General features: G+C 38.5%; 3 protein-coding genes across 5 annotated transcripts in view; 2 read left to right on the top strand and 1 right to left on the bottom strand.

Moving 5' to 3' along the window:
• The window catches only part of tox (thymocyte selection-associated high mobility group box), an 839,643-nt gene that overhangs the window by 446,675 nt on the left and 367,600 nt on the right, over window positions 1–25,368 (top strand). The window lies entirely within an intron of this gene.
• On the bottom strand, window positions 3–4,309 carry nebl (nebulette). 2 transcript variants are annotated; one of them, XM_043259622.1, is made up of 7 exons: window positions 4,001–4,309; window positions 3,790–3,884; window positions 3,532–3,616; window positions 2,842–2,949; window positions 1,626–1,803; window positions 1,301–1,419; window positions 3–1,208 (listed from the first exon to the last, which is right to left on the bottom strand). In XM_043259622.1, the coding sequence occupies exons 1-7, from the start codon at window positions 4,292–4,294 to the stop codon at window positions 1,032–1,034; spliced, it is 1,056 nt and encodes a 351-aa protein (XP_043115557.1). In that variant the 5' UTR covers window positions 4,295–4,309; the 3' UTR covers window positions 3–1,031. The 2 variants fall into 2 exon arrangements, with proteins under 2 accessions (XP_043115557.1, XP_043115564.1); XM_043259629.1 differs by having other exon boundaries at window positions 1,626–1,752.
• pip4k2ab (phosphatidylinositol-5-phosphate 4-kinase, type II, alpha b) lies at window positions 5,564–24,087 on the top strand. 2 transcript variants are annotated; one of them, XM_043259560.1, is made up of 11 exons: window positions 5,568–6,365; window positions 11,503–11,600; window positions 11,694–11,790; window positions 14,870–15,022; window positions 15,118–15,264; window positions 15,752–15,790; window positions 17,318–17,413; window positions 18,905–19,018; window positions 19,202–19,454; window positions 21,194–21,297; window positions 21,375–24,087. In XM_043259560.1, exons 1-11 carry the CDS (start codon window positions 6,222–6,224, stop codon window positions 21,453–21,455), a joined length of 1,326 nt encoding a protein of 441 aa, XP_043115495.1. In that variant the 5' UTR covers window positions 5,568–6,221; the 3' UTR covers window positions 21,456–24,087. The 2 variants fall into 2 exon arrangements, with proteins under 2 accessions (XP_043115504.1, XP_043115495.1); XM_043259569.1 differs by lacking the exon at window positions 17,318–17,413 and having other exon boundaries at window positions 5,564–6,365.

Below are 25,368 nucleotides of genomic sequence, written 5' to 3'. Positions count from 1 at the left end.
GCTTGAGTGGTGGGTAAAATGTTTTAATGCAGGAAGACGATTTGTTATAGTGGAACATTTAATTTACATTGTGCAGAACAGCATACACAAATATTCATGTTTTACAAGGCAACATGCTGTGAAAAATAATGCACTCTTTCATATTTAGGTGAGAAAATCCTCTTTACTTGTACATTTAACATTTATCTCAACGTAAATGCTATGTTGATACAAAACTGTTTATTGTTATTCACTACCTTTCCAAAGTTTGGGTAGCAAGATTTTTTAATTTTTCTTGGAAGAAGATTAAAAAATATACAGTAAAATTGTAATATTGTGAAATAAAGTAACCCATTTAATATTTTGTTTTCTATATTAATATTTTGAATGTAACATTCAGTGTCTTCAGTGTCACATGATCCTTCAGAAATCATTTTATTTGCTGATGTATTGCTCAAGAAACATTCATTTTTATTATCAATGTAGAAAAACGGTACCTCGTGTTTTTGTAGGAACTGATTTTTAGGATTTTTTTTTTGTTGTTGTTCTGAAATCTGAAAAGATCCTAATTTATTTTAATTAGAAGTATTTTACAGCAATGTAATGCATTTACTGTCACTTGATATAATTATTTCATCCTTGCAAAATAAAAGCTTTATTTTAAGGTTTCCTTGTTGCATACGTTTCATGTACATAGTATTATAATAACAATAAATGATGCATAATTGTATGCATTAATTACCATAACCATATAGTTCAGTACATGTAATGAATTCATATTTATTACAATTACACTGTAACAAGGACACCTTAAATAAAGTGTATTTAATTCAAGTACTCATTTAAAAATAAATGCATGAGTAAATATATCTTGCAGTTGCCAAACTTTTGAACAGTAGTGTGCGTTCACTTACACTGGACATTCAGAGTAACTCAAAATGAGAAATGTAACATTATAAACACTTACAAAGTGGGACGATCCGCACTATTAAAATAGAGCTGTACCTGTGACCATTCACATATAGTGTTTGATTTGAGGCTCAGTGAGACCACTAGCGCATGCCCTCCACGTAGTTAGCGGGCAGCATGCCCGACCTCCCCGTCCTCTGAACCGTTCCATACATCCAGCCTTCATCGATCGGCTGCACGTTCTGGATGATGTCACCGTCCCGGAACGACACCTCGTCGTAATCCTGCGCTGTGTAGTCATACAGGGCCCTGTACACAGTCTGGGGGCCAGGTTTTTGTGTAATACGGGTAAGTATTTTATGATGCATTTTAATCACAGAGCTACATAATATTGCAGAAAATCAGGACGCACCATGCTCACGTGTTGTGACCTGAGCTGCATGGACCTCAGTGAATGCATGCTTGTCTGATGCATGTAGCTGTGCCCGTGGCTGTGGCCGCTGGGATAGTACGCACCGGGGAGAACAGGTGCTAGAACAACAGTTGTGACAATTATATTGACCTTCAATAGTACTGTTTTGCTTGCAGTTGTAAGTTTGTTATTTTGATTTAGGTATTACAGTCAGCATTTGAAGGGGCTAAAAAAAGCCCTAAGACAAAAACATTTACGTTTTAGGACAATTCTGATGAATGTTTTTGATTCACTTCAAACGTATGTCTCGCATTAGAGGACTTACCCACAATGACGCCAGGTCTTCGATCCATCTCCATGATGTACTGGTGAACCCCTTTGTGTGTGCTGTTCCCCACCGTCTCGTTGTTGGGTGTCATCTGAGCCCGTACCAGGTACGTCCCGCGCGTTCCCTGAGTGAACCCGTGCAAACCTGACACCTCAAAATCCTTATGATACTTTGCCTGCGAAAATGGAGACGTCAGCTTTTCATTCACATGTAAGTGTGATATATGCACTACCATTATGAAGTTTGGGGTCAGTAAGAAAAACACTTCTATTCAGCAAGGATGCATTGGATCGATTCCTAAAAAATGCTGTTCTTTTTAATCATCAAAAAATGTAAAAGTGTGTCATAGTTTCCAGATGTGACATCATGTGTATCATAGTTTCCACAAACACTTTAGGCAGCACAGCTGGTTTCATATTGATAATAATAAGCCACTGCCTCTGTCAGGCTCCTCCTTTCCCTCAAGCTCCACCTTCGTCCTCGGTTCCCCAGACTCCCACCTCCGGACTCCCATCTCCACATCGGTTGATGGCGCCATCTTGGCCCTCAGGACCCTCAGCGACGCTCTCTATTACTGTCTCTGGCTCCTCCTCCACCATCGGTTGGCCCTCTGGAGTCGGCGGCCATTCCTCCATGACTCCTCCCTCCGTCAGCTCCACCCTGGGCCGTCATTATGGCTGTGGCCTGGGAACTGCTGGACTCCTCCTGGTCCAAGTCTCTCCATCCACCCTGGCTCCTTTATGTTATGTCCACCTGAACCTCCTCCTGCCTGTCTGTGCCATCCTATCACCATACCTCCATCTCTCTCTTTCCACGGCGAGAGGTTGCACCTTTCGGGAGGAGGGTGGTGCGAACTGTCACACCCCTGAACTCTTTAGTTGCTTTATTCAGTTTCTGTCATCTGCCTTAGTTTATTTCCTGTTTGTTCCTGTTCTCATTAGTCTATCATCAGTTAAACCCCAGCACCTGTCTGTCTTACTAGCCCATTCAGAGGAAAATTTCCTTTTTTTTCCCCGCTGTATTTTTGATCAGATAAATTCAAGAAATCAAAAGCATAAGAGATTTATTTAGAAGAAGAAAAAATCTTACTGACCCCAAACTTTCGGACGGTATGCACGTTCGAAAAAAATGCTTGCATATCTAGTACACTAATGTATCAAATTTACACTTTAGTTTTTTTTACAGTTCAGTTTTTCAGCATTTCTCAGCATACATTACTGATCTGATCCTGGGCCTTCCTCAGTCTCTGTAGCTCTGGAGTATCCAAGACAAATTTGAGGCCGCGACCCTTACTCTGTTCAAAATCCTTCCTGTACTTGACCTGCAGAGCAAGAAAACCGGGAAGTTGGTATGTTGTTCTTTTAAACGAGTTCCTGTTCCTCCTGGCTGCGAGGGAGCTCCGTACCGTTGGTTCTAACCCAGATTTGTCCTTATCACAAAGTGTGAGCACCATTACATGCAGCAGATTAATTGTGTTTTAGTATCATCAAATATATTTTCCCAGCTTGATGACCTATCTTTCAGAAAAAAAATAACATTTTCTGTCATAATGCCAGGATTAGGTCGCAGTATGGACCTGGCAGCATCTTTGGGCTGCCAGGTGGAGAAGCTGAGGGGATCGGCCAGGGCACCATGGAGCAGACAGCTGCCTTGCTTTTCTCCATGCTGACCTCAAAGTATCACACCCAGTCCCTGCCTGGCAGCCGAAACACTCATGCGGCTGTAAGTGATTGTCTCATCCCTTTGAATCGTCTCTACCGATAACAACAAATAACAGTATCCGACCCTATAAATGCCCCTTTAGATTTAGAGTTTTTTTTTTTTTTTTTTTTTTAAATATAGCCATTTTTTTATCATGTGTAATAACGAAACTACACCTTATACAGAGAACAAGTCAACTTACCTGACTTTGGAGCTCGCTTTGCTGTCTCAGCCGTAGGTTTTCAGGGGTGTCTGTCACAATTGTAAAGGTCTGTTTTGGATAATGCCTTTTTGAAAAAAAAAAAATAATAATAAGTGAGTCTTTTTTGCTTTTTATATCAAATAAGTAGAATTTAGGGTATCAGTGAACCTATATTTCAACACTTATCATTAAAAAAACTGCCAGTGTATATGAATGTGTAAGTGATTAATAAACTAGCATTTTGATGCAATGTCTCACGCGTTGCAGTAGGGCTTCTTCTCATATCCCTTGTAGTTGTTCATGTTGAGAGTCATTTTACACACCTCGCAATGGAAGCATCCTTTGTGCCAATACTGCGAAATGTAGAAAGACGAGAACAGCACGTGAAGGTGAATCCACCAAAAACATTTCTGAAAGAACGTTAAACAGAAGCGTTTGCACATTTAAAGTTAGGCGCATCGGAGCGTACCTTGTCCAGGCAGTTCACTTTCTCTGTGGCGTAGACAATTTTCCCACAGCGCGCGCAATGAGGATTCATTTTTTTTAAGCTGTCGCGATGATCCGGGAAAATAGCATAACTTCTCCGGTCGCTCCGACGATCCACCAGCTTGTAAAATATCTGGGAAATATCGGTGTTGCCGCAGCACGCGGCGAGTTTATGTCGCAGGGCTTTAAATCGCGTGGCTCGCGAGTGTTTATCAGCGTGCTGCTTTTCTCGCGGTGAGGGAACCGGAGCAAAGACGCGTGAGATTTCACCAAACATCACCCGCTGAGACTGTTGGAGGAGCAATCAAACACTGACCGCGGGGATTTGGCTTTTTTTCTGTGCGTGCTCAAAGGGCCAAAAAAGAGAAAAACGAATTGGTCTAAATAAAGAGCCAGACTTTGTAAGCTGTCTTTATGTTTTTGTTCTGACACGATGGTGCGCGTTATGTTTGTAATGGTGTTTTGGTTTCTTAGAGATGCTGTTACTTAGTTTCTCTCGTCACACATCAAACCTAGAAGGAAGAGGCATGAGTAACATCGCGTCTCTTTGATATTTCTTAATTTATAGGATGATTAGCGGTCAAAAGTCGTTAAGGATAATGGCATCATAATGCCTAAAGAGGGCAGTAGAACACCGAAAGATGGGAGAACGATAGAAATAATGTTTGTAAATGGCTGGTGATTAAGACGGGACAGTATAATATATAGCAAGTATTAAAACACCATAAAAAGTGCTTTGCTAACTAAAAAGGTGTGCTCGGGTGTGTGTGTGTGTTGCATACTCTTTAACTTACAGTTACACTGGCAATGTAAATGTAACATCATGCAAAAAATAAGTTGAGCCATCAGGCCTCGTTTATTCTGTGAGCAAGTGTCTGATAAGATTAGCGAGATAATAATGATCTTAACATGTCTGCCCCCATGAGGCGACCCGCTCCTTAAAACCTTTATTAGGATACCGATGTGGCTGCGTTTTCATCTCATAGGAGCGAACAGCGTATCTCTCGAAAGTGCTATTAATTCATGTAAAATGTAGATGCATGAAACTGCAACTTTATTAAACAAAAAACGAGCGCGGTTTGTGGTCTTTCTAGCATTTTTTCTTAAAGCACAGTAGCTATATTTGCATAAAAATTCAAGCTATCATCTCCCCCCCCCAAAAAAAAGAAGATAACAGGCATGTAAGATTTTGTAGATACATCTGCGTTATAAACCTACGTTGATTATCCGCCCACGCCGTTTGCGCCGCAGGTACGCGGTAACGTATACAATTAATCTGTTTAACGTCCTCGGCGACATCTCTTCTGCGTGGACTCGGGTTTTGTACGGGGTCAGATTGCCGAAGGCTCGTTCAGACGTTTACGTTAAAGACTGAGCCTGCGAAGCTTTTATTGCCGGCCAAAACCAAAATCGACAACCAGTAGGACCGCGTGGACTTCGTCGCGCTGTAGCGGTATCGACGAGAGAGCGGCACCGCGCCAAACGCGGGAACGTGAAACGCAAGATTAACGTGTCAACGTGCTGAGCTGAGCTAAAGCGGAGCTGTCAGAGAGGCAGCGAAGCCTGATCCAGCTGCTGCATACAGGCGCAGTGGATGGGCTCAGATGCCCGCTCTCCGTCGGGGCTTCACTCCAGCAGTCGTCTCCTTTTAGCGTTTCGCTCGTTTTCTTTTTTTGCGCTCGCCGCTGACAGATCCGCAAACGGTCGTGCCACGATAACGCGCGTCGTCGGGGTCTCGCGGTGATTTTAAACGAGGCGACACACCTTTTTATAGCGGGGTGCTGCAAAATCTCCGCGCTCCGAATCTGTGCGCTTGTTTACTCCTCGTAACGTTTCGCGACGAGCACCGGACGCCCTTCGTTTGAGCCTCTGGGATGCTTTGCCGGCCGGGTTTAAGGTTTAGTTTGCGTGAATGAGTTGGTAGCGCACACGTCCAGCCAACTGTAACCTTCAAGCTAACGTCAATGACAGCTAGCAGTTAGCTGGTGGGGGAGTTTGGTGGATAGCGGGGTTTCTGAGAGTTTTTTTCCCCCCGTCGCTCGTCAGCTGCGCGTTTGCAGAGGGATGCGTGAACGCGATGCATTAAATAACGAAAGGGACAAATCGCGTGTGGAGATCCGGCGGGGCGCTGCTGATTCCGAACAGCTCGTGTCGAGGCATCGCCGTAGAGAGGGATTTCATTCATCCGAGCCTGCTCGCTAAACATGGCCTCTGCAGCCAGCAGCCTTGCTGCATCCATCGCCAGCAAAACCAAAACCAAGAAGAAACATTTCGTGTCTCAGAAGGTGAAGCTGTTTCGGGCCAGCGACCCGCTGCTCAGCGTCTTGATGTGGGGAGTGAACCACTCGGTAAGGCTCCGGTTTTCTTACAGGTTTATAACAGCTGCGATGCTCAGCGCGAGCGGATTGAAGAAGGCACGTGTGGCGGTTTTCTTGCGGCTTCTTGATCCCTCGTTAGGCTAGAGTTTCCTTCATTCTCCGTCTCGAAGCATCAGAGGTATTTGTTCGCTCGCGACGCGATCAATAATCGACCTCGAGACGTGACAACATTTCCGCTTGCTCTCAGATGATCCACTCGTTCGAATTTAGAAACATTTATGTTACATCCGAGAACAAAAAGCAGATATAAAACGTTCTAGTAAAGGAGGAAGTTCTTAAAATTCGAATAACATTCTTATATTCTCTTTAAACCATTTTGTTACGTTGTTGTTTGTTGATATATTCAAATCAAATTCAGCTTTCATTTTTCGAATTCTAATTCATCTGTTATGAGATCAAACAGGCCCTAATACATAAATTATTTCTGCTCACATTTTCTGTCTCACAGTAATAATATGATCACTTGTTAAAAAAGTAAGGTAATTTTCCACGTTTTAAGTAGGTTAGGTCCTGTTGTAAAACCAGCAAAACAAAATGGCTACTGTAATATGTGCGTTATGCAGATTGTTATTATTCCATTAACACGTTACATTTTCGCTACATCTGATGGTGGTGAAAATTCAACAGATGGTGCTGAAAATCAGTTTGAAGCATCCTGTGGTGTCAGCTGATTAATGTCTTGACGTGAGTGCTTGGTTTGTAAATATTTATATCTCGTTTGACGCACTGTTTATGTATCTGGCGGTGCTGATCCATATTGAGATATAGGAAAGGAAAAAATGTGAAAGAAGCGGGGGTTTACGGTCAAATTTGGGGCGAGCAATTAGAATTACTCCGACAGGAACCGTCCAGAAGAATTTCTTGAAAGCTAAATGTTGGTTTTTCATTTTTGTGGCACGTCCTGGTCCTCAAGATTCGGTGAAATGATTGTGTCAGCAGGCAAAGTGAGTGTTAGCTCAGATGAGAGGCTCTGGCGTTGAAGACGCTGAATGACTAACTGCACGGGCTGCTGTGAAGACAGCATTTAGATCCCTGATCCCTCCAACACTGCCAGCACAGGAAGGCTTTATTTCTCAGTTACCTGTAGTAAACTCTGTAGTCTTCTAGTTTCTCATCATTAATTGCAAGAACACCGTTTAAGTATTTTTTTCCCTGTGATTAACTCCAACTGTAGGACTTAATGTGTGTGTGTTTTCAACCTGAAACAACACGTCACGTTTAAAGAGTGCTTCTCCTGTGGGAATGGAAGATTTCCAGGTATCTGACAAACCTTTAATTGGCCTCCTGGGAATCTGAACACTGGTGTCTGGGAGTCTTGTGTCGCTCTCGTAACGCACACGCATAAGAGGATGCATTAAAATGATCATTTGCAACCTTTGTGTTGTGGGGAGGTGCAGAATTATTAATTTACACATTGATCTCAAGTTATCAAAGCCTCATTGTTTTTGTGTGCTCTGTAGGACTCAGATACCACTGGAAAGAATTAAAAATTAATGCACACGTCTTTTTTATTAGATTATTAATTTATGGCATCATCGGAAAACCATAACCATGCGTCAATGTGGCATAATCCAGAAAATGATAACAGCACAATGATGGTGTTACTAATCACTTTTATTATTTTGTGCTCTTTGTAGGCTGTATAACCCATCTTCAAACGAGGCGTTTGTCTTGTAGACCCTCATATTTGATATGTGAAGACTTTGTAAGCCACTGTTCTAGATGAGTTATCTATTTAAGGTCAAACATCAGGTAGAAGAACACAAAATCTGTGAAGTTTATGGTAAAATGCCAGAATTTTATCTGAAGAAATATGCAACATTTTAGTTTTTACTAAAACTTAAATTCACGATAATAATGTATTAATTAAAACATTTTTCAGTAAAAAAATATTCCATTTAATAGATATAATGTTAATATAAATCGCTGATGTACACAACTGTTGGGGGGAAAAAAGAAGAAACGGTTATTTAAATAATAAAAAAACATGAAATATGAAGTGTCACGCAGGGAATTCTGGGAGTGTTAGTTCACGGTTAAACAGTGACTTGTTCTTTTTCACTTTAAAAAAAACAGTATTTAACTGTAAAACTGCATTAAACGTAATTACAGTTTTCCATTGAGTATAGTTAGGCTGTATATAGTATCTTTCTTACTGTTAAATTCTTGATAATTTTTACAGTGTACTTTTTGAGTGATTTCATGCTTACAAAAACTCATATGTAATATATATACACAAGTCTCTGACTGTTTCAATGTAACAAAGCTCGATTTGGTAAAAGAGTTGCGTCGTCTGTCAACATCATAGTGTTGACAGGAAGGAGTACTCTACAAATGCAGCTCCTCTGAGTATAATAAAACAAAAGCCAGCAGTTTTGAAACAGAGAGGTTGTTTGAATGGCCTTTTGATCTGTTTTCTCATCAGGCCTAGAGCTTGGCTGTGTGTGTGTATTATATATATATATATATATATATATATATACATATATATGTGTGTATAATATAATGTGTGTATATATGTGTGTATATATATATATATATATATATATATATATATATATATATATATATATATATATATATATATGAGTGTGTGTGTATACATAAATTGGCATGAACATCTTGAAGGAGTTTTTGTTGAGTCTTTTCTCTCAGTCATTGTGTGTTTTTGTAGAACAGCATCACTAAAGGCCAAGCCGAATCCATGTTCCCCGCAGGTTTATGCTCTTAAACATCATTAGCACTTTCTTCCCATCCATCCTCCGTGGTTCACCTTATTGACGCTCTATTACAATGAGATCTTTTGACCTCATAAATGTAGTGTTCAGGAATATCGCCTGTGGGTTTAGCCTATTTTTATAATTCAGGCCAATACAGCCCCTCCTTTGAGCACATATATATCCACACCGTCTTGCGTATGCATGATGCCTGTCTATTCCTTTCATACTTCTTTTAGATTCATCTCTCCTCTCTCTCTTCTAATCCACACCCCTCCTTGCCTCTTCTCCCCTTTTAGATGTTTTATCCTCTCATTCAGCACTGAGTCAGATGAGCTTTTTCATGTTGATTATGTAAGAGTCTCGGAGGTATAACTTAAGTCTGAGGTGAAGGACATAAAGGCCTTTTCCATTGTGGCAGGAACTAATGGCCAGAATACGAAATTGCCTTAACTAGAGCCCAGAACCCCTCCATACACACTTAGCCGGTCTCTTTTCACAGCACATAAGGAACGACACTGTGTGTTGCCCTTGATGTGAATTTGTAGTAGCGCTGCGTTATGTAAAGCGGGTGATAAGCCGTATGTGCCGACAGATATTAGTCTGTTGAGAAAACAGGCTCCAGTAATGGAATTATTTTAGCTCTGATTTGAAATGCAATAAAAAGAAGTATTAAATCGCTTGTAATGTTAATGGTGTGCATGTTTTAGGGTGGGCTTTCAGAAAACACATGGCCTGCTCCGCCAGAAAAGCCTCTGGTTGCTTGCTTGATTAATCTCAATGGCTTTATCCAAATGAAATTGTATGTTGATTATGTAACCGAGTGTAAAGGGGTGGGGGGTCAAGAGCCGATATGCCACATACTATCTGTATGTGCATGTAATTACATCAACACGCTCTCTCTGTGCTATTTATATTTGTCACGTCACAGTTCTCATTACCAATTTGATTTTGTAATTAGCATTAAGTTTAAAATGATCATGAATACAATGTGCTTTCAATTGTAATGTGTAGTTATAAATGCTTGATGCTACATTTAGCATATATATAGTATTTATTTATGAAACTATATAAATATATATTAAAGTATTTTTATGTCATTCATGAATATATTTTTAATAAATATAAAAAGTATAATCATATATTATAAAAATATTACCAAATGATAATCACATCCAAACCTTTTTTGACATTATTTGTGTGTTCTGTATTTGTGTATCTTTACTATGTCCGTATAAATGCACACACATATATTTTGAAAATATTTATATGCATTTACATGTCTACATTCATATCATTTTTATTATAAAACATTAAATTAAATACTTTTTCTATATATTTTTTTACTATATATATATATATATATATATATATATATATATATATATATATATATATAAATATAAATATAAATATGATATAAATGAATAATGAGAATTACAAAAAATTATGTGATAATATGATAAACTGTCAATATTATAAAAGACAATCATTAAAATACATAAAAAAAAATGTTTAATCTGAATCATATAAGACATAGATTGTAGGTGTGTGTGTGTGTTTGCGTCAGACACGCTCAGGCTGGTTGACCGTGATTTGTCCTTTCCCATTTTCGGCTGCTGCTGTTTCAGTGCTGCTCTCAGTGAACTCGCTGCCCTCTCCCCCAGTCTTGCAGTTGCTTTCTTTTATTTCATCTCTTTGTGGGCTACTGTTTGGCTTTGTTTAAATCACAAAGTATTGCCTTCTTTACTAAACTGCTTCCTAATCGACAAGAGGACACCCCCTGATGCAGCAGGGACAGATGGAGGCACAGGAAGATGCACAAAAATAACTCTCTGCACACAGAGTGTTTGTGTGGTGTGTTCATGTGATGGAAAAGGAGTGTCGAATAGCCAGGTTGGATTCCACCATGTAGGACAATCGGACATGTACACCAAAATCTGGTTATCCTTAGCTAAGCAGGCACCTTTCTCAGTCAGTCAACTGACTTGAGTTTAAGTGTAGTCATGCATGTGCTATTGCCCATGAAAGACCACTTGTCGTGTACTGAATAATTTAAAACGATAAAAAAGGAAGTGGACGGTCCAGCCAATAAGTAATGCTTACTCTGTTGGCGCAGACGGCTCTGTTTTTCACTGCTGCTGTTGTTAGTGAAAGGAAGTTGCTTCTTGGCAGCGGTCCATCAGTGCAGCACATTTTGAGGAATGGCCCCTGTACTGCAGATAGGTCTTGGTAAATAAGAAAACGCTCTGATTTATTCATTTGGAGCGGGTCCAGAAGTCTCTTGTACAACAGATATAAAGCTATTTTAGATATGCCTCAGCTGTTCAAATATTATTTTGTAATCTGGCATTACTGAATAATTTTCTCTCCGTTATTTTTTCTTTCAGATAAATGAACTCAGCCACATCCAGATTCCTGTTATGCTGATGCCTGATGACTTCAAAGCCAACTCAAAGATCAAGGTGGACAACCACCTCTTCAACAAGTGAGAGAGTCCGACTTTACGTGATAATTTTGCCACGTTCATTTCTTCGCTTTTGGTAGTTATCAGCTTTTACGCCTCTTTCTATTTTCAAAGAGAGAACATGCCAAGCCATTTCAAGTTTAAGGAGTACTGTCCTCTAGTCTTCCGCAATCTGAGGGAACGGTTCTCCATTGATGATCAGGAATATCAGGTACATAAGTGCTTAAATAAGCGCTCCTCCATCCTCCGCTGCGTGCCATATGGTCCTTTGCCTCTATGCTGTGTATTACAAAAGTTTATATTACTGCTGAATGCTTGAATATGATTGGCTGATGAAAGCTCTAAGGTGTGAAATTATTTTTAGGTAAATGTATTGACTGAAGTAGTTTCAGGCAGGTCTTGACCACATTACATGTCCATATCATTTCACCAAATGATTCCAATTATTATAAAGGGCCTTACAGCCTATAACAGCTAAAGAACCAAAACCCACAACGACACCCACCAAACAAGTAAATATACCAAACAAGGTTTTTACCATGTAGTGAAAGCACAGACTCTTTTTCTCCCACTCAACTGTACACACACATACATCACACATATAGATGAACTGTACACACACATATATCAATGCACACATATACAGTACGGACACACTCAGCAAAATAGTTTAGCGACTTAAAAGCTACATGACGAGTGTGGTAAAAGCGGTACTGTTCTTGAAACAGATTAATTTACAGTTTCGCTAATATTTAAAGCGTTGCTGCTGAACAAGACAAACAGATTCAAGTAATTTGCATACTCTTAGTCTGTCTCTCTTTATAATTTCTTCATTATTAACTGCATTTGTCTGCTATCAATGGCTCAAGCCACTGTTGCTCTGGTTTAAAATGACGTTTTGGGATTAGCAACAGTGGCGCGGGTAGAAATGCGTAAGAATGCAATCATACACACGAGTGTTTTAAGGAAAAAACTTAACAAATGCCTTAAAATACAACATATTAACAGTGTTTGAGGTGTAACTGTATTATTAAGGAAACAAGTCACTTCAGTCCATTGAATTATTAGAAAAGATGCGTTTGGCTATTTGCTGGATATGATGCTTTAATTAAAGTTAAAGCTGGATGTGATGTTTGCAGGGAAATATTTGACCGGAAGGGTAAAAACGGCGGTTATTTTCATCAGTTACGGCTCAATAGTGAAAGCATTCTGTCTGGTTTGAATAAGACACAGAGTGAAATAGTGCTGTAAGATCACATTTATTTGAATGGATTTATTTTTTGAATTAGTCATCTAGAGAGAGAGAGAGAGAGAGAGGGATTAAAGTTAAAAGTGAAAGCAGTCTGTTAATATAAAGCTAAAAACTGACTTTGAACTATAGCGATGTTGGGAAAAACTCACATTGCAAATGCAATGTTGCGATATAGAAAGAAAATCACATATTCACAGATCTATGATATACTAAAGTCATTTTTTATTTATCTTATTTTAAGTTTATTTCTTTGTTCACAACGTTATTTATTGTTATGCTTTTGTTATTTTCTTCTTTCTTCGAATGTGAAACGAGCAGCCTGTTCACACGTCGACTGCAAGTTTGTCATGTGTAATTTTTTATTTTTTTTTACTGCCTCATCCTTCAATAAGCCTCTTTGCAAAGTCTGCAGTGCACCACGACACATTTACCCTGAGATGTGCTGCACAAGCTGTTGCTTGTGAAGTTTAAGATCTGAAAGTAACATTCACAGCTGAAATCTTTCAAATGTTGATTCAATGTCGAAAACTGTTAAAACCACATTTAATGCTTAACGTTTTCAAAAAGGTTAACAAAATATAAAAAAAATCATGTTGACTGTTACATTAACAATTGTTAAATTTGACACTGTTATTTAACCTTGCTCAATTCACTCTTTAAACTGAAGCGTTTTTGTATCTCAGTTCCTATGTAGAAAAAAAAAGAAATAATATCAAGTTTTAGTTTCTACAGCCATCATCAGATCTTTCAGGCTCAGATCAAGTTAAATGCCATATGCTGAAAATACTGTATTGAATTTGGCCCATCTCCCAGAATACTTCAATACTACACTTACACTACTGTTGACCCAGCACCGGGATCGTAGGAATCAGCATTTAAATTTCATTGAAGTGAAAGTGCACTTTTTTGATGCAGTTGTGTTTGAATGTCTCCGGGTTACTTCAGTAAAACATCTCCGAATCAATAAACACAACCTATATAAATAACAACAAGAGTGGTTCTCAACTGGTGGGTCATCATAACCAAAAATATTGGCTTTTGTGGCCTGTTCTGAGATAGAGACAGCGGTGGGGAAAAAAGCAATGCTAATGCAGCTAAGCAGGAAATTGTGAACTGATACTGTAGAAAAGCAAAATAGGCATCTAAAGGCCTGTTCACGCCACAATAAAGATTTTCGTCCACATCACGACTATAAAGATGAAGGCACAGTGAAACGATATCATTGGAATCACTTTCACAGTGATTTTTTTTCCAGTTGAGGAAAGATACAAACACTAAGATCCAATCAGAATCCATTTTGCTATAAGGCACTTATGAATTTGAAGCAGCAGACGCGTGTCGCTGGTGTAAGCGTTAATTTCATTATCCTTAATAGTTACTGTTCTTGGTGTAATCAGAGCTTAATAGCCAAAACCATATGCAGAGAAAAAAAAACAATTTTGCATATAGTTTGGCCTGTATTACTGTGTTATTATTAGATAAGCTAACACAAATACTTGATTTGTTGACAATCTTCAATTCTTGATATTCCAATCTGGATATACTTAAGCAAAACCAATTGGGAACAGCTTTTAACATCGTGAAATCGAATCCCACTCAGAACAGCGGCAACAAAGAACGTGTCTATTGCAGTGAACCGCAGAGACCTTGCAGTTTTGGCAGCTATACTAAAGATGGCTTCCAAAGCTCAGGCAGTTGCGCAGCTGTGCTTTTGCTGGTTGAATAATGCCATTTTAATGCAAACCCACTGACTCCTGCCTTTCTGCAGAGGGCAGTAACTGCCACACGCTCTTTCCCGTTTTTCCCATTGCCGTAGAAGAGGATGCTGTGCCATCCAAATGAGCAAAACCTGCCAACGCGTTTCGGTTCGTGATGAGGTTCAATAAAAGAAGTAGCCAGACAGTACAGTCTGGCATTCCAGGCTGAGTGCAGACTGCAGTCTAGGAGAAGTGCCAGTAGCTTTTCACCGTTTTATTGGAGCCGTTTAGCGCAAGCCTGGCAGTGTGAAATCCTTCACTGTTCTTTCCTCCCATGGCAGAACTCTCTGACACGCAGGGCCCCAATTCCCAGTGACGCTCAGGGCCGTAGTGGAGCTCGTTTTCACACTTCGTACAACAAGAGGTATGTCATCAAGATCATCACCAGCGAGGACGTGGCCGAGATGCACAACATTTTGAAAAAGTACCACCAGGTAGAGGGAGCATCTGTTTCTTTGTTAAGGTGATCCTACGGTGAATCTCACAAGCTTTGAAGTGAATCTCTTTTTTTTGTATTTGCCCACTGTAGTATATAGTCGAGTGCCATGGAAACACGCTGCTCCCTCAGTTTCTGGGCATGTATCGCCTCACAGTGGATGGAGATGAGACCTACATGATCGTAACTCGTAATGTCTTCAGCCACCGGCTGCCTGTTTACAAAAAATATGACCTGAAGGTGAGTTATTCTAGTTGGGAGAATATGTGGGAATGAATGTGGTATTCTATTTCATGATTTTTGAGGCATATAATAGCTTTGTTTAACGTTCATTATAGTTCATGAATCATGATTCTTTTGAATCAGAGATTGAATTGTTTCAAAAGTGTCACACCAGTGAACACATAACGTTCCCCAAACGTTTTGGTTTCCTTTTTTAAGAATAAACTAACATTAGGGGAACATTCTTTTTTTAAGTTTTACATTAGTTTTTTTTGCAACCATAAAATAATGTTCCTGGAAGGATGCAGTGTGGTTATTTTAAAAATAACTTAAAAGTAAACTATGAAGAACCATAAAGTAACGTTCCCAGAATGTTCTTTAAATGTTAAGGAAACTTTTCTGACTAATGTTCTGGAAACCAGAACCTGATGTTCTGGTAACCAAAGGTTGTTAAAAAAAAGTAATGGTTTAATGAGAATAAATGTTTTTTTGATGTATTTTTTAGGGATCCACAGTGGCAAGAGAGGCTAGCGACAAAGAAAAGGTAAACTATCCCCATTTTCTTATTATATGGAATGAATTTTTGAAAAGGGGGTGAACTTCTGTATTAGAAATGTTTCATTATTTCCAGTGTATTATTATTACATAAGTGTTCAGAAAACTCACATTTGCATGTTGAATGTATTGCATGTCAGAGTCTTAAAATTATGTGTAAGGAAAAACATTATAATCACGATTATAACATCATTTTCCTTTCCATGTGTGTTGTGCATTAATAAACTCCCAAAATAAAATTCTCCCGTGTGAAAGATCCCATTTTCTACTCCATTCCTTGGGGAAAAAGAATACTCTCTGTGCTCCTTTTCTGTTCAGTGTTTGCTTGATTTAATTTGCTTCAGAGTGTGGGAAACTGCACTTTGTAGTAGAGGGGTATTATTTAATTCATTTAAGTAATGGTCCTGAGAAGAATGAAAATAATTGGAATAATTTAAACCTAAGAACCGTATCTCTGTATATTGTGATACCCTATTGTTTTACACTGTAATTTAAGTGCACTGATCTCTGAATGTAAAGAGATGGTAACAGAAACCAGTGTAAATAATAGATCAGAGATTGAGTACTTGTCTTCATGAAGCATTTGACTTGTTGGATTACACGTTTTACATTGATTTACTGTGAAAACATTCTGTACATTAATAAAAGGCTAATGAGTTGCAGTTTATACTTGTGTACAGGATTCTCTCACATAAGGCAAACCTGATCTTGTGTATTTTTTTTCATATCTGTGTCCATGTGGAGGGCATGTGAATGATTTGCATGTATATAAATATATATTTTTCTACACGCATGTTAGTTTTTCTGGCATGTTAAATTGTTTCTTCGATTACTTCCTCCTCCATTGAGATTTTATATCTACATTCTAATGCTGTATATGATACTCTCAAAAAATGGCAAATATTAACTGATGTATATTTGTAATTGTGTGTCATATACAGACTAGATTTGTTGTCATTCACTGTATTTGATGTAATGTTTCCTTTGCTTCTCTACTGAGATTTCCTTAAAGGGATCGTTCCGCCGAAATGAAAATCTGTCGAGTTCAAGTCGTTCCAAACCCGTGGGAACGCACGCATCTGCTGAACACAAAAGAAGATATTTTAAAGAACGCAGTCTTATCGATAATTGATTGGTTGCCAGCATACTTCAAAATATCTCCTTTTATGTTGAACAGATGCTCCTGAAGGTTTGGAGCAATGACGACAGAATTTTCATTGAGTGAACTATCCCTTTAACATTCTCCCATGATATTTTGTGTCTTCACTTGTTTTCTGTACAACAGCCATGTTATCAGTCAACTTTATATCACTATGTACATTTGGTGTGTTTCATTTGATGCATGTATGTGGAGATATTTCCATCTTTTTCATTTTTCCATTTTCTCCGGGAAGGCTTTACACCTTTGCTTTATGAAAAGAAGTCCTCAAAGTTATCTAGAAAGCTCTCGTCTCTCACCTCCACACACTGATCTGTGTGTGAAGCTGCTTGCATCTGACACTCCTTTTCCCTGCAGCCACGTCCACCCGAGGAGGCTCCGTCCAAATCACGCATGAGCCAAAAGCTACAAACCATCCGGATTGCCACACGCTTTTACTGCGCCATAAGACACGTAAGGACACGACAGCCAAGAACTGTCCCATATTGCTCTGTGTTCTTCTTCAACATGCCTTTACCCCGCATTTTGCCTCAGGAAATCACCGGTCCCTCTGGATCCCACAAGGGACTGTAAACCCAAGCCCGGGGTTGGTGCTTTATGTTGTCTTCCTGTTCCAGAAAAATAAAGCGTTGACGACTTCTTCGACAATCTCTGCTGGAATTTGTGAAAAGAACTGGAATACTAGGCTTTTATATATATACCTTCACATGTCCTTCTGCACACTTTGTTAGTTTGAAGACTTATTCTGTTCCTTGGGAAATTATTCCTATTTTCAACAAATGTTGAATTGGTCATAAAAGGTCCAAACATTTTTCTTAGAAGGAGCTATCTGGATTTTTTTTTTGTGTTCAGTTCTAAAGGACTAACCTAAGGCAAAGTTATTTAGCTAAATAATCTTTTTTGTTTTGCTTTCTTTTATGTTTGGTAAATGTCTCAAACATTTAATGCATTGCATATCTAGCTCTTGAAAATCGGATCAATGTTCGGCCAAAAGTTTAATGATTTACTCACCTGTCATTCTAAACATGTATGAACATAAATTCAAATTTTGAATAATGTTTTTCAATTTTGAATAATGATTATTTATCTATCTGTCCATATCTGAGATTAAAAAAAAAGAAGTTATTCAGTTACCTGTATATGTGCAGAAAATATTCAATCATTCAATTGTGTTCCACAGAAAAAGGAAAGTCGTACAATTTCGGAAAACAGTTCTTTATTTTTGGGTGAACTATCCCTTTAATCTTGACACTGGCTGCTGTAGGCTATGGTTTGGAATCGCTGATGTTTGTGGAAGTAGGCATTTAGGAAATAACCCTTGGTTTAATCATTGTAATTATTTGAATGTTGTAATTGTCTGTTGACTCTAATCGTGAAATCTAAATCACTCCCTGTTGCTCGGAGTGTCCACAGGGGGCAGTCTGTTTTATGTTACACTCCGCTGCTTCTGCGAGCTGCTATTTTTCTCTTAGTGAGTTCTCAGATGTTCAGTTGTTGTGCGAGCAGATCATAAGAGTGCCATATCAAAACTTTTTTCACCCCCAAAGATGATTTCCATGTGTGCTATAACGGAAAGTTGACCAAAAAAAACAAGTACATCATTAAATGTTTGAATTTTGTAGTCAGTGAGGAAGTAAAAAGTGTGTTAATTCTCTAAAATGTTGTTTCATTAATATTTTATTTTATTGCTGCTGGAAACAACATTTGTCAGTTTCCTTTGGTGCCACTGATAGCACAGAAATGACCACATCACCTTTCATTTTGTTCCTTATGTAAACGTATTTTCATATCAATTGATCATTTTCATTTTTGAGTCTAATAACGAATCAAAAAAATGATAATTTGTGATATTATAAGTCAATGACATTTTGTTTGATTGCTGAGTGAACTGAAAGTTTAAATTTACAATGAACTCTTAACACTGTTTCCAAATGTGAATAACAGACCAAGGAGCTTCCCACTTACAAAGACAACGACTTCATCAACGACGGCCAGAAAATCTGCGTCGACGAGGAGAACAAGAAGATGTTCCTGGAGAAACTGAAGAATGACGTAGAGGTCTGTGTGCGTTATCTGTCGTGTTCCTTGCTGCTTTTCGTCCTGCTCATTTGCTTTGTTTAATGTAATTGGCTCATTAAACTCTTATCTAAACGCTCATTCGTCCTAATCACCCCTCTGCGCCATCTAATTAAAAAGACAATGAATGTTTCGTGCTTAATCCCTTGGAAAATTTGTTTCTAGTTCCTGGCCCAGCTGAAGCTGATGGACTACAGTCTTCTGGTGGGGATCCATGATGTGGAGCGAGGGGAGCAGGAACAGCCCGAGGAGGAGAGCGAAGACAACGACGCTGGAGAGGAGGAGGGGACGGAGAGCGACGGAGGGGCCACCGGCTCCCCGCCGGACAGCCCCAGTAACACACTAGACAGCAATAGACCTCTGGGCCCGGGAGAGTTTGATCCCACCATTGATGTGTATGCCATCAAGAGCCATGAAAGTGAGTCGTTTTCCACGCTGCAAAAAAAAAAATAGTTGGTTCAACTTGAAATAACTTGTTACCCTGCTGCCTAAACATTTTTTTGTTGAGTCAACTTAAAGTTTTAGTTGACTTAACAAACAAGTTATTTCAGGTTGAAACAGTAGAGAATCAAGATTTGAAATATGCTTGTAGGCTGTTAGATGGTTGTTTACTGGCCCACATAAATCTCTTACGATTTTCTTGTCTCCAGCTATAACTTAAGCCGTTTTCAATTCATTTTTTGTTTTATAATCCACCAGAAACAAGTAACTCACTGAATTATGTTTATATTTCTACACTGAGGAGGACCCAATCGGTTACAGTGTACAGTGTACACCATTGCTTTGTAAATATTTTACATTAAGCCACATTTACAGTGTAGTTATATTTATAATGTAATATTGCACATTCAGTGCTCAGAAATGTATTCTTTTTTTTATTTGTTATTATTTAATGTAAAGCGGAACCTTTTAAAAATGATCCAAAATCAATATTTGAGCAAGTACATATCCAGTCAGTGTTCAAAACTATCGCCTTAAAAAAACATTTATTCATGAAATGTTATATTCTGGGTAACATTTTACAATAAGGTTACATTTTTAACATTAGTTAACTACAGTAGTAAACATGAACTAACAATGACAAATACTTATAACACATTTAATAGTTAATAGTAATAGTTTAATAGTTATTGTTGATTCCAACAGTTACTAACACGTTATTAAAATCAAAAGTTGCATCTGTTCATAAATATCTTGAGACCTTATGGGTTTGGAACAACATGAAGGAATTTAAATTTTTGGGTGAACTAATCCTGTAATGGACCTGGGCTAACATGGACTAATAATAAATAATTGTATTGTATTTATTATGTTAACAAAAATTCACTAATGCTGCATTACTCATTTTAGTTAATGCATTAAATATAGTTAACAAATGGAACTTTATTTTAAAGTGTGTTACCATATTTTCTGGGGGGTTTTTTTCTTTACAAAAGGAAATATGCAGCACACTGGAAATCACGCAGTTGTATTGCAGCTCTTTAAATTCATAAATGCTTTTTTATAAATATTTATTCATTAAATGTTACGTTTTTCCTTTACAAAAACAAAACAAAAAATAAACAATCTTGAAACTTCAGAGTTTTTATTATATATATTTACTAGAAATATTCATTCATTAAACACAATACAAAACAATCTGATAAACGTTTACAGCTATTTTGAACATTTTATACATTTTTTCTGTATTTACTAGAAATATTCAATCATTAAACGCTACGTTTCCCTGCTTTTTCATTACAAAAACAAAATGTGCTACAAGCTAAAAGAAATTACACCGCTGTGAAGCCACTTAATAATTAATAAATGCTGGAAAATGAGGATAAAATTACTGACTGATTTGTAGTTTTTAACACATAACCGGTGCTTTCAAGAGCGTCATAAGTCATTTTTGCATAATTGTAAAACTATCCATGTTATCCAGCTAGACTGGTGACAAATGTGCAGTATTTGCAGCAACGATGTTAAATGCATTACAGAAAACCATGCATTTCATCTTACAAGGCCTTTAAATGGCTGCGCAAGGTCAGTAGATTAAATTAAAGTTAAATATTCAGTAGCAGCGCAGCACTGGGCCAAAAAAAGAAAGTAACAGTCCTGTGTCTCTTTATACCATTTGTATCCTGCTTAAATACAGCAGCACATTCTACCTTTCAGATGCTCCCAAAAAAGAGATCTACTTCATGGCAGTGATTGACATTCTCACTCCATATGATGCCAAGAAGAAAGCAGCCCACGCAGCCAAGACAGTCAAACATGGGGTGAGGATATGTCATAAACACACCGCTAGTGTTAAATTAGCCCTCGGTTTCATTTTTTTTGCTCCTCCTTTCTCCAGGCAGGGGCCGAGATCTCAACGGTCAACCCCGAGCAATATTCAAAGCGGTTTTATGATTTCATCACCACCATCCTCTCCTAAGGGCTGCCCCGAGGCTGGCGCGAGGAAGAGTAACAGGTGGCCGCACACGAGCTCATATCCTGAGAGAGGTTTTGCTGTGGGTAACGGATCCAGTGTCTCTCTCTCTCTCTCTCTCTTTCTCTCTCTCACTTGTCACAGGATCACGTCTGAGATCTGTCAAGATCTTTTTTTTTTTCGTTTACAGTTTGTTTCGTTTTTCTCCTCTGTTGGATTTTTCGGTAGGTTTATGGCTCCACGTGGTTGATAAGGCATACATGTGATATAGTCATGCATATATAGCGTTCTGTACCTTTGTGTTAGATATTGTTGATTGAGAAACCGAGTGATGTTGTTTGTGCCCAGCTCCGTGGTATGATTATCATACTGGAATTCTCAAAGCTGCTTATATATTTATTGTCTTTACGTTCTCTGCGGAGCAAAAGTCATTGTTCTCAGAGGAATGGTTGACCTGAAAATTGGACTTTGCTGAAGACGTACTCGCCCTGAAGATGTAACCAAGTTTGTTTCTTCACATGAAACGATTTGAAACGTAGCATCGCGTCAGCGGCTCACCGGTGCAGTGAATGGGTGCCGTCAGAGCAAGAGCTGATAAAATAATTATAATACTCCCAAGTAATCCAGCTGATCGATTCATGTTTTGTGAAGCAATGTTTTTAATAAATTAATCGAAGCATTTTTAACTTTGTGCAGATTATGTTATTATGTTGGCACCCATTGACTGCAGAGGATCGGTTGGTGAGCAAGTGATGCAATGCTAGTTTTAAAGACGAAACGAACTCATCTACATCCTAGATGACCCCAGAGTACGTTTTCATCAAATTACTTTTTTATTTTTTTTTTATTTTGAAGTGAACTAAAACTTACTTGACTAAAAAAAAAGCCTCCGGTTTTAAATCGCAACTAAAAAAATCATTTCGATTTCTGAAATAAATTTAGCCCTGAACAAATACGACTAGAGTCAGAATAAATACAAATTGGAATAAATAGTCGGAAAGTGTTTATTGCACTATCGCTCTTTAGCTGCAGGCGGTACCTTTAAATCGAATCTGTTTACGAAGCGTTTGTGACGTTACGAAAAGAATGCAACTTCAGGATCGATTACAGCGTTTATAGTTAAGATCCGATCAGTAAATTGGATTTAGATGACCTGCCTGTCGTGCATTGTAAAGTCTTGCACAGGAGCTCAATATTTGCAATTGGCTCCGGTAATAACGTTTAGTATGACTCAACTGTTTTTTGCACATGATGTAACGCACCAAAACGTTTATGCAAATGATTCCAGTTTTACCACTGACTCGCGGAGGGTCATGCAATAGTAGTGATTGGTAGAATGTGTTAAGCACCTAATGGGTTACATGTGCGTTGCCACTTTTGTATCCCTAGTGAAGGAACAAAACATTGCCTGTTTTATGTTGTTTAGCTCTTGATTAGAGAACATTGTATGAAGACGAAGCGTATTTTGTACCTCCCTTTTTTTACAGTAATACTTAGCAAGTTTACAGTGGGCTGTTCTCTTGAGAATGCAGTTGTGCTGGCGCTATATAGATGCTTGAATCTGCGTATAGTGTTTCAGCTGCACTGTAAAGAGCGAGGGAACGCTGCCCCTTACTGTTGATATCTCTCTCTCTCTCTCTCTCTCTCTCTCTCTCATCATTGTCGAAACTTTGTGTGATCCCAGAGACCTTTAGTATTATAAAAATATATAGATATTGTGATACGTCTTCTTCTGAAATTTCGTTTGCAAAAGTAATCCTAAATATTCTACTGTATGTGTTGACATATATACACTGTGCGAGGGTGTGCCTTTTTTACTCTGAATTATTTAATTTTGTATTTGAATCATTTTTTTAAAAAGAGACGTTCGAAAAATGTTATTTTCTAAAAAGGGAAAAGGCGAATAAGGACGAATCCTAAGGTGGTTTTGCTGTTCCTGTGTAGATGTGTAAATATGCAAGTGTATTACGTGTACGCAATATTACGACAATGTTGCAGTCCTCACGGTACAAAAGCAGTAACAGTTTTCCTGAAATTATTACCCTGATCGATTTGCTTACTAATTCGATTCCTACATCGTTGTCATAACTGAAGTAGTTTTGGTTGACGTTTTTTAAGGCTCGATTGTGTTGTTGTATTTTGATTTCCGTGCTATCACTTGCTAATTGGATAATGAGAAATGTAAGCTCTTTGTTTTTAGGACGGTTTCCGGTGGAAGAGGCGAGAGGCTTCGTGAACACACAACTCTCGACGTCTGTACAGCACATGTGAATCTCAAAAAAAAAGACACTTCTGTGAGCTTTTGGGGGGGCGGGGAAATGACTTCGCTTTGTCTCAGATTGCATAGAGTTACGATCCCATGTGTTGTAATTTGTAAAAAAAAAACGACAAAAAAAAAAACACGCTTCCATGTTGATAGTGCTGTGCGGGGTTTGATGGAAAAAAGCGTTGAAGGACGTGCGATCCCTGAATATACAGTCAAAGGAAGATATTATCAGTTGTCGGTCTACTTGTCATAACTGTTATCTATGTCATGAAAGTGTGCAGCTCTTGTGTGTGTGTGCTGTAGGCCTAAAATATTTAAAAGCACTCTGTCCCGTAAGCATTGCTCAATAAAACGATGCATTGCTCCGCTTGATTAACGGTTGTGGTGTTTATGTATCATGGAAGAATCTTGCTTACAAAAGACAAACCATTAAAAATAGCCTATGAAGTGCTTCCTCTAAAAGATGTACATTTGGTTGTGTTCATCATAAACAAAATAATGGTTTATCAAATTTAAATGTAGCTGTTTTATATATGTAACATTTTGTTTAAATTCTAAGGCCTAATATTACTGTGCACAGCTCAAACTGACCTAAACGTGTATATTGTAGAGGTGCGTTTCAACCGGAAGAGGGCGCGTCGTGCTGCCGCGGATTTATCTCACGGTCAAAACAGGCCGGAATCCACAAAACCGTCTGTGAGGCGCGTTATTTTATGCGTGCTAATTTTTAAGTTAACATGTTGTATTAACATGAAAAGTTATGCGCAATAATTTCTATACTTTGCTTTGTAGACCTTTGCGGTGTCATCAATTAATCAAGCCTTTAAACTGCTTCGCCTAAAATATTATTCTTAAATTTGACATTATTGTTTGTGATGCGTTTGCGTTTGCCCGCTACTTCTGCGTAGGTTAACACCATTTTCCCGCTTTCGCTATTTTTCTCAACGCGGCTTTTATTAAAAGGAAAATCCCTAAAAGAAGCCTGGGCTCAGCTACACAGAGGAAAGCGGTCCGTGTTTAAACCGAGGGACTTCTCCTCGTTTTTGGACGTCCACAGATACTGCACGCAGAAAACATTCAGAGCCATGAATCAGCGAAGAAAAATCACTTCGGCGCTTCACTTCACTTCTTTAAGACATCTTAACAAAGCTAAATGCATTCCACTTAACTTGTATTTGCACAAATACAATTCTTAACGTTTAAAACGGAAGGGTTTTTGTTTTAATACATTTCGATGATAACCTTTTCAACCCCGGCCAGCAATCCGCTAATCCTGACAGGGCACCTCATTTACGAGATTATCCAAGCATGCGTTTAGGACGACAGATAATTAAAAGACAGCATTAATTGAGTTCCAATTTAAAAAAAATATTTATTCGGGCATCTTTGGTTGGGCCTATTGATTTTGCTCAATTTATTGCGCTTAACAGAACAGTGGGCCCGAGACGGTCTTTTAAATGAGGGAAAGGAAGGCGCGGCACCACTATATTTCTTAATATTTGTGTATTTTCGGCGTGATTGACATTTGTGCAAATGAGGTCAGCGAACACGGACAAGACGAGCAACAAACTCTTAAAAAAAACCTCACCTGTCTGCTATTGCGTCTGGACAGCTAGACCTGTAGCAGTCTGAAAGGTATTTTACGACAAGTAG

The sequence above is a fragment of the Puntigrus tetrazona genome, chromosome 2 (genome assembly GCF_018831695.1).
Source record: "Puntigrus tetrazona isolate hp1 chromosome 2, ASM1883169v1, whole genome shotgun sequence".
In the NCBI taxonomy this organism is placed as follows: Eukaryota; Metazoa; Chordata; class Actinopteri; order Cypriniformes; family Cyprinidae; genus Puntigrus; species Puntigrus tetrazona.
This window is presented reverse-complemented; position numbering and strand designations above follow the sequence as displayed.

Bases quoted from the DNA above. Each gene is read 5' to 3' on its own strand.
- nebl (XM_043259622.1), bottom strand. From the start codon at position 4,294: ATGTTTGGTGAAATCTCACGCGTCTTTGCTCCGGTTCCCTCACCGCGA. The intron at 2,950-3,531 runs GTAAGTTGACTT...CTTGCTCTGCAG, and splicing joins AAAGCGAGCTCCAAAGTCAG to GTCAAGTACAGGAAGGATTT. The intron at 1,804-2,841 runs GTATGCTGAGAA...CCATTTTCGCAG, and splicing joins CCCAGGATCAGATCAGTAAT to GCAAAGTATCATAAGGATTT.
- pip4k2ab (XM_043259560.1), top strand. From the start codon at position 6,222: ATGGCCTCTGCAGCCAGCAGCCTTGCTGCATCCATCGCCAGCAAAACC. The intron at 11,791-14,869 runs GTACATAAGTGC...CTCCCATGGCAG, and splicing joins TTGATGATCAGGAATATCAG to AACTCTCTGACACGCAGGGC. The intron at 19,019-19,201 runs GTCTGTGTGCGT...ATTTGTTTCTAG, and splicing joins AACTGAAGAATGACGTAGAG to TTCCTGGCCCAGCTGAAGCT.